This window comes from Misgurnus anguillicaudatus, chromosome 24, assembly GCF_027580225.2.
Source record: "Misgurnus anguillicaudatus chromosome 24, ASM2758022v2, whole genome shotgun sequence".
Classification (NCBI taxonomy): Eukaryota; Metazoa; Chordata; class Actinopteri; order Cypriniformes; family Cobitidae; genus Misgurnus; species Misgurnus anguillicaudatus.
In genome coordinates, this window is record NC_073360.2 from 44,103,015 (window position 1) to 44,116,112 (window position 13,098).

Consider the following 13,098-nt stretch of genomic DNA (forward strand, 5'->3'; position numbering starts at 1 on the left):
AGATTATCATTTATATTTACATTTATTCCACTCAGCAGACACTTTTATTCAAAGCAACTTACAAATGTTGTAACAGCAAACAAAAACACAGAACCCAAAAACATATTTATTTTAATAATCCCATCATAGGATTTAACATTTTTTAAAATGTTATCAGTGTGTGTTGTTGTTGTGTTTTCAGTCTGTGTTGATTTTGTGTTGTTATGTCACTATTGTGTCTTCTTATTCACCTTCAGATGATACTAAAGATCAGACAGACATCTTTAAATCTTTACCGTCTCTGTGTAAAAGTCCTGAATAAAAATAAAAGATAAAGTCAATCAGATATGAGATCATCATCAGTGTCAGATCAAGAGATAGAAAAACAAACTATTAGTGCTGTCAGTCAGTGATAGAAATGAAATCTTCAACATAATAAACATGTCAACAATCTGTTTATCACATACACATGAGCTACAACAATACAAAAACACATTTCATCTATTTCCTCTGAATATTTGATGTCAATGTAAGAGATGAATGTATTGATATGTATGTAGTATAATATAATGACACACTGACAGTTTTATGAGTTCACACACAAACAGTAAGAAAATGAAGGTGATGCTTTATTTTAAAAGTCCTGGAGGTTGACAGTCGTGTAAATAAAGAGAAACAGCATCAATGTCAAAGCTCGACAGAGAGTTGTGTGAAGTGTCCATCAGATTTTACTTTTACTGACTTTTTTCTAATCTGTATCATGTTTAATCTGTACTTTGTGTTTATCTGTTGTGTATATATTGTGTTTGCGTTGTTATTTCTGTCTGTATTCTGATGATTTGATAAATAATGCTTAAAACATGAAATAAAAACCAAGTTGTTATAAAAAGAGTTTAAGATGAACATCTAGTCAAGTGTGCATAACTATAGAGGTGTCGGTCTATCAAACAAACCCCATTAACAAACATCATATATAATGTGTAAGAAGACTAAGATCACGGTTTTAAATCCTGGAGTGAACAAACTCAACATCACAGTTAGTAAACAGACTCAGACATTGGATTGAATTCTTATTGTGTTGATCTGACAAAGCATCAAGTGTTGTTCATGTACACTTCATATTTTCTGTTTGTTGGGCTTAAAGGATACACAGCCTATAACAGCAGCAGATTAATTTACATTTATTTCTAATATTTATATTCTAGGATTTAAATTACACTTCATGAGTTTACTTTAAACATTTATTTCTAATATTTATATTCTAGGATTGAAATTCCACTTCATGAGTTTACTTTAAACATTTATTTCTAATATTTATATTCTAGGATTTAAATTACACTGAATGAGTTTACTTTAAACATTTATTTAAATGAGCTCTACTCACCGTACTGTCTGTAGTTTATAATGTGGATCATCTTTTAGATCAGAGATCAGCCTCACTCCTGAATCTGTGAGATTATTCCTATACAGATTCAGTTCTCTCAGGTGTGATGGGTTTGATCTCAGAGCTGAAGTCAGAGCAACACAACCTTCATCTGTGATATTACACCGCTCCAACCTGTAGAGAACAGAGACTTTATGTAAATTATGCAAAACTACAAACTTATGCAAAACTAAGTTTGTCCACAAATCTATAACCTCCATCTCTTTGTGTAATGTTCCTCTTTCAATCCCTCAGTAACTTAGATACTGTGTGTTTAAATGTCAAATAAATACATCACACAAAGGACTATTAGTGTTAAATGTCCTAAACCCAGGGCCGGCGCTACCTATAGTCAGAGTAGGCAAATGCCTAGGGCCTCGGGCTTGAAGGCAGGGCATCCATAACCAGGCGCTAGTCCACCGCTCAAATCTGACAGCAATAGACAAAAATTATAAGGTGAGTTTGACTTAATGCGGCACCGCAACAACCGCATGCGGATGACATCAAAGTAATGCGAGAGCAATTGATAAGCAGACTCCTCTGTATGATTTCTTGAATCGCTCTCGTGCTACTTTAATGTCATCCGGCTGTCAGTTCTTAGGACACCGCATGAAGTCGAAGAACAAGCCTAGCCTATATGATGAACAACATTCAAAGTCAGCTGCTTTCAGCCACTGTCACTTAAAGTCAGTCGGCTACAATCACGTCCTTTGTTTCTTGCTTTGCGAAACCGGCATGCAAAGACAATGCAGCACATGACGGAGGTATTTTGTAATGCATTGTAAAACTAAACTTAGCTATGTTCTGTGTATCAATGTCATTTCAGGACAGATCAAACTTGATCGCTGCTGACATTTCGCTGAAATTCGGTGAAAGAGTTAAATACGTGTGCCTGATAGCATTGCGTTGGAAGCTGACTATAAAATAATCAAGTTTTTTAAAAGTCAAACAGCAAACAAAACGTCTCGGTTATGCATGTAACCCTTGTTCCCTCAAGGAAGGGAACGGAGACGTCACGTTGTGACAGGCGAATTGGGAACGCGCTTTGTGGGACCAATCTACTTTGAGAAACTAGTAAAACACCAATGAAATTGGCATGCAGAAGGCCAGTCACTACAAGTTCCTGAACTAGGCAAACTGTAAATCACTTAAAACCTTTGCGTGCCATATGTGACCACGGAGCAAAGGTTAGACGGCATGCTGGTGTAATTGTTAACCGGTGCAACCCGCTGTGCCACACTGTCCTCTGGACTCGGTCGCAAAGCCAATGATGAAGCGGTCTCATAAGGAGCAGCCCGAGCGGAGTCACGGCCACTGCTGCAGCCATATGGCCCAGAAGCCTCTGAAATTGTTTCAGTGGGACCGTGTTATTGACCAGTGAGACCAAGCTGACCAGTGAGACCAAGCTATTATGAGCCAATTGTCGAGATACGCCAGTATGCGCACACCCCTATCCCTCAGGGGTTTTAAAGCCCCCTCTGCTACCTTCGTGAAGACACGGGGAGAGAGAGATAGCCCAAACAGTAAGACTTTGTACTGATATTCCCACCCCTCGAACGCAAAGCAGAGAAACGGCCTGTGTTGGTGGTGAATCGAGACATGAAAGTATGCATCCTTCAGGTCGATGGCTGCAAACCAGTCGTGTGGACGAATGCGTGGAAATGTTATTGGGCATCAGCATTTTGAACAGCATCTTTTATAGAGCTCGATGCAGCAAACGCAGGTCCAGGATCAGTCGCAACCTGCCTCTTTTTTTGGGTATTATAAGTAAGGGCTGTGAAACCCAGACCTCATCTCGGCTGGAGGGACCGGCTCGATCACGTCCTTCGACAGTAGGACAGCAATCTACGCACGTAGTACATGTGCATTGGCAGCTCTCACCGCAGTGAAACGAGCACCAGAGCCTTTGGGGGGTTGCCGGAAGAACTGAATCGCATAGCCAAGACGGAATCATCGCTGCTGTTCACCGTAAAGAAAGTCTGGCTGCTGCGTTCAACGTGCATCATAGAAAGGGGGCGGGGGCAGACCTGACGCCGCTGAGTGCACGCCTTTATCCTGGAGAAGAAGACGGAGTTGGTGAAAAGTAAACTTGCCGCAGGTGAAATCACCGTCGCTACTACAAGAGTGGGAAAATCAGAGGCCTGGAAAGTGTTTATATATCTAAAGTTTATTATAGTTTTTTTTATTGTTAAAAGGCCAGAATATTAAAGGTTGATTTGAATTCCCATCTGCTGGTCATGATAATACATGTACAAGAAGAAAAAAAAAGCCGTCGGGCCGCGGGTCGGGTTCGGTCAGATAATTCATGTTGATGTGTCGGGTTACATTGGGTCCGGGCTTTAAAAGCCACGGGTTGGGTCGGTTCGGGTTGTAATTTTCAGGCCCGTTGAGAACTCTGCCTCTGGTGGCTTATCTTTCTGTAAGTCTCTCCATAGGAATCAGAGCAGCAGCTTGTCTTAACCCTCTGGGGTCTAAGGGGTTTTTAGGGCCATGGGGAAGTTTTGACATGCACTGACATTTGTGCTTTTTTCAGTTGCTTAAAACATATAAATGGCAAAAGTCTCGTAACACTGCGTTCAGCACAAACTGGGCTACAATATTATATGATCAACATGTATGTACATGTTTGTATTTTTGAGAGAAAAAGATTTATGCATGGTTTTTGAAAAAGCTAAATTTTTAAGTCACTGATATAAGTCCACAAAACTCATTCTAAACATGTTTTCCCAAGACTTTTCAAAATATGATCTAGTAGTCTAGAGTTTTTTCTTCAAAATGATGTGAAAATCACCCGGCCTGCTCATTCACATAAAACAAGATATTGATTTACAATTTCTAAGACACATTTGCTTGGGAAAGGCCATATGCGTGGAGGCGGGAAAGCTCCTAAATAATCAGTGATTGACAGCTGAGGAACAAAAGAGTTGAATAATGAGCCACATAATGAGCGTTGTAGGAATAGAAATGTAACTTTCTCTGTAGTAAAACCATAATAAGGTTTACTTGGGAATTAATAACAAAATATATATATATAATGTGTGTGTGTATATATAGAAATATTTTCTAATAATTTCACAAGTATACCTTTAAAAACCATAGTAATCATAGTAAAGTGTTTGGCCATCGTAAAAATGAACACAGGGTTAGTGTTTGGTTGGCCAGCGAGAGGTTTACTTTTGTGCAGTAAAAAGCTCAAAAGAACTGCCTATCGTTGTCTGGACTCTTATTTGTGTTTTTGTAATCATTATAGTAGAAACACAACAAGGGAGAAGCGTGATAAACGTATCAATGTTTGTTTACAGCCGCCGCCATTACTCCCTCACGTGTTGATCTTGAAAGCAGTATGTGTGCACACGCGAGTGATCCTGTGTTTAATAAACTTGCTGTGCGGAGATATGCGCTTAGACCAGGGGTCTCAAACTCAAACTGGCTTGGGGCCATTTCTAAGGCATTTCATCAGGGGGCCGCAGAGCTATTTTAACATTCAAAAAAGTACAATATTTCTGTAAATTTCATGTTTCATTTCTATTATTTAATGTATTATAATTAGGGGTGTAATGATACACCAATTGCACGGTTCGGAACGGTTACGGTTTTGGGGCCACGGTTCGGTCCGATTCGGTTCGGTTTGCTGTGGGTGTAGGGTTCCTGTCATTTTACCAGCAATGCTAAGGAACAATAGATTAACTTAACTTAATAACAACAACAAAAATAACTTGACGTTTTCTTTATTAACTTTGGCAAACAAACTTAAAATCAAACTCTAACTTTAGTAATGCAGGACTGTAATTAGCTGTTTATCAGGTGATGAATATCATTCCTTAGCTAAAATACTGAAAATGTTACTGTTGAAGTCAACTAATGCATGAAATAAATGTGTAAATCTGAGTATAATGTAGGTTTCAGTGGTGGACAGTAACGAAGTAAATGTAATTAGTTACTGTACTTAAGTAGTTTTTTCGCGTATCTGTACTTTACTCGAGTACTTTTATTTTAGGAGACTTTTACTTTTACTTTACTACATTTTAAAGTCAAATATCTTACTTTTTACTCCACTACATTTTTAAAAATCGGTCGTTCCTTTTTATTTATCAGTGGATAAAAAACGTAACTGGGCAAACTAAAGCTGCACAAAAAAAACTAAGATGCACACGTGATGCGTCAAACCACCCATCAGGGTACAGCATGCGCTTCGTTTTAAACTTGTTTTGGTTGCCGCGCTGTTTCACGTAAGCTACGCGAGTCACGCGAGTGCAGCAGCCAGCCAATGCATCGTTTGGAGAATGAAACTGCATTCAAAAACAACGGAGGAGATTACTGACCCGTCACAACAACAATGGCCTTATTTACGCGAGTTTTTTAAGTCCTTGAATAAAAGAACGAGTCCTTCGTGTCTTCTCTGCCTGCCTTGAAACTGCGCTATTTCGTTTTAAAAGAATACTCTTTCAAATCTAAGGAAACGCGTAGAGGTAAGCCATTTTTATTCTGGTTATATTTTTAAATGAGCAATCTTAACAGTAGCTTGCAGAAAACTATTAATTGTGTTGCTAAAATATATACGACATTATTATGAATGAATTTTAAGCTATGCAGGCTGAAGCTATTTTTAGCCGTATAGTTAGCTGTTTCACCTTAAGTTCATTGTATTTGAACAGTGGCGGTTCTAGACAAATTTCACTAGGGGGGCCAAGGAGGGGCCAGTGTTTTACCAGAGGGGCACATAAAAAAATGGCAAGAAATTATATTTAAAGATTATAGGGGTGGTTACAGGAATTAGTTTAAGATAGGACTAGGCCTTAGTTTAATTAGGAAATATAACTACTTTTAACAAACATGCCTTACTAAATACATTACTTGTGTGCATTTTGAAGCAAAACAAAGGGCACTGGTATATTTTAAGATATGGCATTGCAAGTTGTTTTCAGTTTGGACAGCTCTTACATTTATTTTAGACTAGGACTAGTCTAATCCCTTTCCGGGAAACTGCCCCGTAAACGTTATTTTACTTTACAATCATATAAATATTTATTTAATACAAGAGTGAGTGCAGGTGCAAAAGGGGAGCTGGGCACTTTTCTAAAGCCCCCCAACCGAAAAGCATGCGAGCCTACTCAATAAACTTTATGAAATGCAAACTTTATAAAGACAAACGTTTGTTTTAGTTTACTTATAAACACACATTGCTAGACGGTTATGGACCACAATGTAATCAATATTTAAAATAATATTTATTTTAAACTGTAAACATTTTTATATGTAACATTTTATTATATTCCTCCACTTTTATGCACGTATATGTAAGAGCATAATTACGGCGCTTTTTACAATGTGTAAACTTTAAAAAGTTAGCGAGATATTTGCTGCGTCTGAAACCGCATACTGTATAGTAGGTACTGAATTAGATGAAGTACCTACTTACTTGGCGTTAAAACAGTAGGTACTGTATAGTATGAATCCTGGTAGTATGAATGAGATTCGGACGTACTACATCCGCCGTGTTGCTACATCACGTGACATACGTCGTCATCACGTCGTGTCATTTCAGCGCGAAAACAGCCGCGTGCCTCTTCTTCTTCGTTGGATAACTCCTCGTCCGGGGCATCATGGGATAGTGTAGCGTCCATCGTATGCACACTGCAAAATGTAACCGGAAGTAGTAGGTCATCCGGGTACTTTTCGCATACTGTTTTTCGAATACTATGTATTCGGACATACTACTCGCTTCGCCTACTGCTTTTCGCGTACTATATAGTATGTAGTAGGCGGTTTCGGACGCAGCAATTGGTTTTGCCGGTTGTTGATGAGTAACAGCTGTGAATGATCACGCGCCTCAGCAGCCACGTCACAGGAGAACAAGTGAACAGTGTCCCAATGTCAAGTGAGTTAGAGTCCTTACCAGTGCCCAAACCTGCATACACATTCTCAACATCGGGAGATTGAGCAGCAGCCAGCTACAGTGGTTGGGTGCGCCGCTTTAATCTGCCCGTGAAGATCGTTGCGTCGCATTAGTTCCGCTTTTCGCGCTCGCGTGTAAATTCAAAATAAATGCATACTTTTTTATTTGGTCAGCACGGGGTGGCCACAGGGGTGGCCAGGAACATGTCTACAGAGGCACGGGCCACCCTTGGCCTCCGTGTAGAACCGCCACTGTATTTGAAGCTCAGTGCTCTGTTATTTTGAAATGACAATTAATCACTATCAACACTGTTGTAAAATATAAATGACATTTTGACTAGCCATGCAGTGTATGATGCTTAAACAGGCAGGTGGATTGGAGTGCTCCCTATTAACTGAGATTGTTATTAATATCTTCAAAAGTTTTGCTTCCAAAATATACATATGACATGCTAAACCACATGAAACGTTTCTGAAATTATATTCTGTAAGGCTTGTTTTATTTGTCAAAGAAAGGGAGACTGATTTCTAGATAACGTTATGTATTTAATGTTTTGAAAACTATTGTGAACCTGTGCTTAAGTCAAGTTTTTATTACACTTACTGATAAATTATTTTACAAATAAATCTTGAAATGAGACTTACTGCTCTCAAATCCTGTTATTTCATTTGATGCTAAAGGACATTTTTTGTTTTTAAGGTTTTAGGCTTATGATAATTTTAATAGACATCAGTGTCTGATTTATTAATGTTCTTTTATTAATTGATTGGTTAGCCAAGAGAGTTATTTCACATAATTTGAGTTTTGTGACAAAAATGATACGGCCATAATAAATCACAGTACTTTTGTACTTAAGTACATTTTGAGGCAGATACTTTTGTACTTTTACTCAAGTAAAAATTTTAAGCAAGTACTTCTACTTTTACTTGAGTAATATTTTACCCTGGGTATCTTTACTTTTACTCAAGTACACGATTTGTGTAATTCGTCCACCACTGGTAGGTTTATTATCAGTAATGAACTAATCATCACACACACACGCACGCAGGCGCGCACGCACACACACACCAGAGGTCGCGTTAGACTTTCACTTTTAAAAATTCTGCCATCACTTATTATTCATCATTTCATGCTTTAATGATAATTGTTTTTGTTTACATGTTCATTTTTAATCATGGACTTACAAAACGAGCATTCAAGTTAAAATGTGTTTAATTATTTGTGAAGAAGAGAACAGATGAACAGAGACCATGCATCACTTTACCTGTTTAACATCATGAAACAGATGAATTAATGATTTTTTTCTCACTGTGACAGCGGAGGCGATTAAAAACGCAAACTTGTGCTGAACAGGCAAAAATAAACAAATCAAACCTCTGTTGCGATTAAAATAGCAACAAACGTGTAAACCCCGTGTTTTTACCTCAGACAGACGACGTCTTGTTACATTTTTACTTTTATTCTGGAGAATGATCTCGCGCTCTTCTATTTCACTTCGGTTAATCCGATCTGACACGCACGCACGCGACCGCAAGCACACGCACACAGTTACTACAGATTGTGTGTGATTTGTCTACGACATGAATTCCATTCCTGTACTCCACTGGAAACCCAAAGTATTCCCACACAAGAGACTTAAATGTGTCCGGGGGATCTGCAATCTCAGGCGGAGCAGCCATCCTGTGACCTGCGCTCACTCCCAAGTCACGTGACATGACGTGACATGCACCTGGAAAACAGTAACTTTGGAATATACTATTTAGAACGGCATTTAAAAAGCTCTTATTAGTCGTTACTAATACAATTTAATCAAATATATGCAAATATATTTTTTAAATAAATAGATTAGTTAGTCAGAGATAAGTGTCATTAACCTCAACAATGGGCAGCAGGAGGCGTGAGAGTACCGCGACACAACACGGGAGGTTCGCGATTCGTATCGTGGGTGGTGTATCGCGAATCTTCGGTTCGGTTCGTAATATCGTTACACCCCTAATTATAATACTTGAAAATATATAAGCAGTGGTTTTATCTTTTTAATATACATTATATAAATCTTTTCTTAACCTTATCTTAACTAAGACCTATTATAACCTTGCACTAAACTAACAAATTTAATTCCTGTATACATTTACAAACTATTATAAAATATTACCACCAGTAAGTGTTTATGTTTTGATTTATTTTGGATTGTTTTCAGTCATAGTATTGACTTCATTATGTTCTTTGTTATTTCAGTTTTAATGAGTTTTCTATTATATGTGGGAAAATATTAATAAGTGAAAGTGATCCCCTTTTGAATGAGTAGTCCATGTTATATAAGCTAGTTGGTCAGAAAAAAATAATAATACTGCTCTATGTGTAATTGGATAGTAAGCTACATAATAATATATTATACTTCATTATATATATTCTGCACACTTTTATCTTCTGTACATTTCTCCTCATCTTTTCTCTTTTCTTCACCTGGCACTTTTCTTATCTGTAGGTTAAAATGCATTACATCTACCGCTCTGCCTCCATATGCGGTGTCTCCATTAGATGCTGTGACTTGAGGTGAACAACTAACCCCACCGCAGCTCGAACTTCTCTGAGTAACAGCTGAGTATCTACCCGGAGGTAACAAATCTTCTCTGGACAAACACTACAAAGTCCCGACCAGATTAACTGATTGCATGGTGACAATGGTATGATTGACGCGAGGTTCAGTTGAGGAATCCGATCACGCATTCCGTTATCCTCGACATCACAGAGCGCGTGCGGTTCATGGCTGCGTAGCAACGGGTGACGCGACCCACGCCACGGAGCGCAACTTTCGCTCCCGAGCACTTTGGAAAGTAATGCTTTGACTCGTTTTAACGCGTTGTTAGACGCGACATGAGAACGAACACTTGAACGAAAATCAAAAATCTCGTCGAATTGCCTGACTCGTGTGTTTGTGTATGTGCGCGTCGCGTGAACTGTTTGACGGAAGAACAAAGAAAAAACTCGCGTCTGGAGATACTGACACACATACGCAAGCAAATAAGGATTTAGATGTCATGTTTGGTGCACTCTGATGAAACAACAAGAAATGGAGAGACTGGATTGTGGATTGCGTATCCATTGACTGCAGGAGGCACAAGTTATGCATATGGATGTCTCTGCTCATTCACTTCAATGGCGCGGGGGTGTGGCGATCTCATCTCATTACAGATAAACTGGTAACAGGAGAGAGACGGTCCCTCTCCTCCTTCTCATACAGTTTACACCGAATGACAATATATGTTTTCGATCTCACTTACATCATTTAAAAGCTGACATTCCAAGCATTATGTAGACATTTATCTTTTGTTTCTATGACATGTATTCGTTAAGTTACAGTTCATTTTTCAGACGCGTTTCTGAAAGGACTTCACTGAGGGGGAGAGAACAAAACGCGCATCATGTTTATTTTCTTAATTTTGCGAAAAGCACAACATTCTGTTTTTATTGGGAGTGGACAGAAAAAAACTAGACACTTGAACGTTTAAAATGATGTATAAATCATATCTGTATGTGTAATATCAGCAGAGTAATCTAAGTCTCTTTGCAGAGTGATTAAAAAATAAAAAGTTTGCGGCGACCCCAGAGTGTTAAGGTGAAGGCGTACCTGATGGAACATACCACAAATGTTGCTGCTAACTGCAATTTAATGTTCTCTGAAATGCAGTAGAACTCCTAGGAGAGAGGACTGATTGTTGGACCAGTTGCAAGAACTCGTTCAAGTTTTGGCCTTTGTATGTGAATGAGCAGTTGAATACAACACTATTCTTTCCATTATACTCTACCATATGGTGTGGTGTGTACCAAGATTCTTTGGACTGTTTCACCTGTTCATGGTTAAGTTTTATGATGTAGCCAGCTTTCTGTAACCTGACTATCTCTGGTATGCTGCTGCTTGATCAGGTTTTCTTTCCAACCGATTTTCAATTCCCTGTAATTGTGGCAGTACAGCTTCTTTGGGTGCATGAAGGCATGGCATGCCCTTAGCACGTAGCGGGGGTTGCATAATGCTGAACTCTGTCTTGGAGCAGCTGTATGGACTCCTGGTCTTGTTGTGACCTTGTTAGCACTTTCTCACTCTCATATGGGAGGATGTCCATTTTCCATGGTTTCTCCACATCGGCATACAGACTGTCAATGGGTCACAGGCTAGTGAAGAGACAATGCTGTGGGGAAAATCTGGTTGTTATATACTGGACCCTGTAATGTCCATCCCAAGAATGTTCTCACAGCAGAAGGACCACCCGGGGGGCCTAGTCTGACTGGTTTTATGGGTGTTATGAGGTGTGGACAGAAGGCCCGGATTAAAAGGACTTTGGGCCCTGGGGCTATCGCAACACCAAGGGCCCCCTTTCATCTAATTGCCACACCAGTCTTCTACCGCAATACATATTTTTTATTGTTATTAATCAATGTACGGCTGAAATTCCACAAGGGGGCGCATTTGTTCCTCAGACGTTGCACAATAAACGTGACATCCGGATATATTCATTATAAATCGTGAGTGAAAAGTGAGATTCGAACGAATGTCCGTTAGTAAACTAATTGTATGCACTCTTTATATCGTAATTCGGTCAGAAATGTCAAGATTGTGAGATGAACATATCGTTTTGGATTAAAAGGCTTGGATATTCCATTTCCTTGGACTTTTGGGGATTTATGAACAATTTGTTTTGGACAATTTCACCGAAGCGGATAAAGGGAAGATTTTGAAGGTAAGTAAATATCCTAAATCGGCGCCGCCCGGTTCAGTTAACTAACAACTAGATTACAGTTTTATGACTGCTATAAATCATATTATGCTTTGTGTGTGCGCTTAATGGAATCACGAAAGTCTAAGCTTTACAACGATGTGCTGCATGACTGTATATTTTGAAGATTTAATGCTTCAAAGTTACAATGACGTAATGCAGCCTAACGTGCAAGGGAGGGGTGTACCATGTACGGCACAGTGTTCCTTATCAGGTTAATGTAATTTTTATTTTAAGATTTTAGCTCTGTTTTATCTTCACAGGTTGTGATGTGATGAAACGCTATAGTACTTTGATGATGTATCAATGTCTCATAATAATTTATAAGCAGTTGTAGCCAAGTGTTTGAGAGTCGGGCTTGTAACTCGAGAGTTCCCGTTTTGAGTCTCACGGTCGGTGGGTTGCGACTGTGGTACTCTTGAGCTAGGCACCTTACCCTAATTGCTCCCCGGGCACTGCGAAAGCTGAACACTGCTCCGTGTGTGTGTGTGTGTGTGTGTGTGTGGTGTGTTAATAATTTGCAGTGTGTGGGTTCACTACTCATTAGGATGGGTTAAATGCAGAGGTCACATTTTGAGTATGCATCGCAAACTTGACAAGCTTGTCACTTTCACTTTCATAAGACTGCTGATGTTTCTGCTTACTAATCAGATCTTTCATTGACTTTATATATCCTTTACATTTTAGTGTGTTTCTTTTTCATATGTTTAACTGAGCCTCAGTACATGTGTGACTATCAGAGAGATGATCTTACTTCAGTATCTCTAGTTTACAGTCAGGATTCTTCAGTACATCAGAGATCAGCTTCACTCCTGAATCTCTTAGTATATAATTATCAGACAGATTCAGATGTGTCAGGTGTGATGGGTTTGATCTCAGAGCTAAAGTCAGAGCAACACAACCTTCATGTGTGATATTACAACTCCTCAACCTGTAGAGAACAGAGACACACAGTTTGTTCACACACAGATCAAATCTACAGTGAGTTGGATTTGTTTCTCTTCCTGTCATCATTTAGTGCTAAT

General features: G+C 39.0%; 1 protein-coding gene across 1 annotated transcript in view; it reads right to left on the reverse strand.

Moving 5' to 3' along the window:
- Positions 1 to 12,794: 12,794 nt before the first annotated feature.
- The window catches only part of LOC129437248 (NLR family CARD domain-containing protein 3-like), a 40,808-nt gene continuing 40,504 nt past the window's right edge, over positions 12,795 to 13,098 (reverse strand). The window contains exon 3 of the mRNA XM_073863504.1: positions 12,795 to 13,004. Within this exon, the coding sequence (XP_073719605.1) occupies positions 12,824 to 13,004 (181 nt within the window). The 3' untranslated portion in view covers positions 12,795 to 12,823. The remainder of the gene's footprint in view (positions 13,005 to 13,098) is intronic.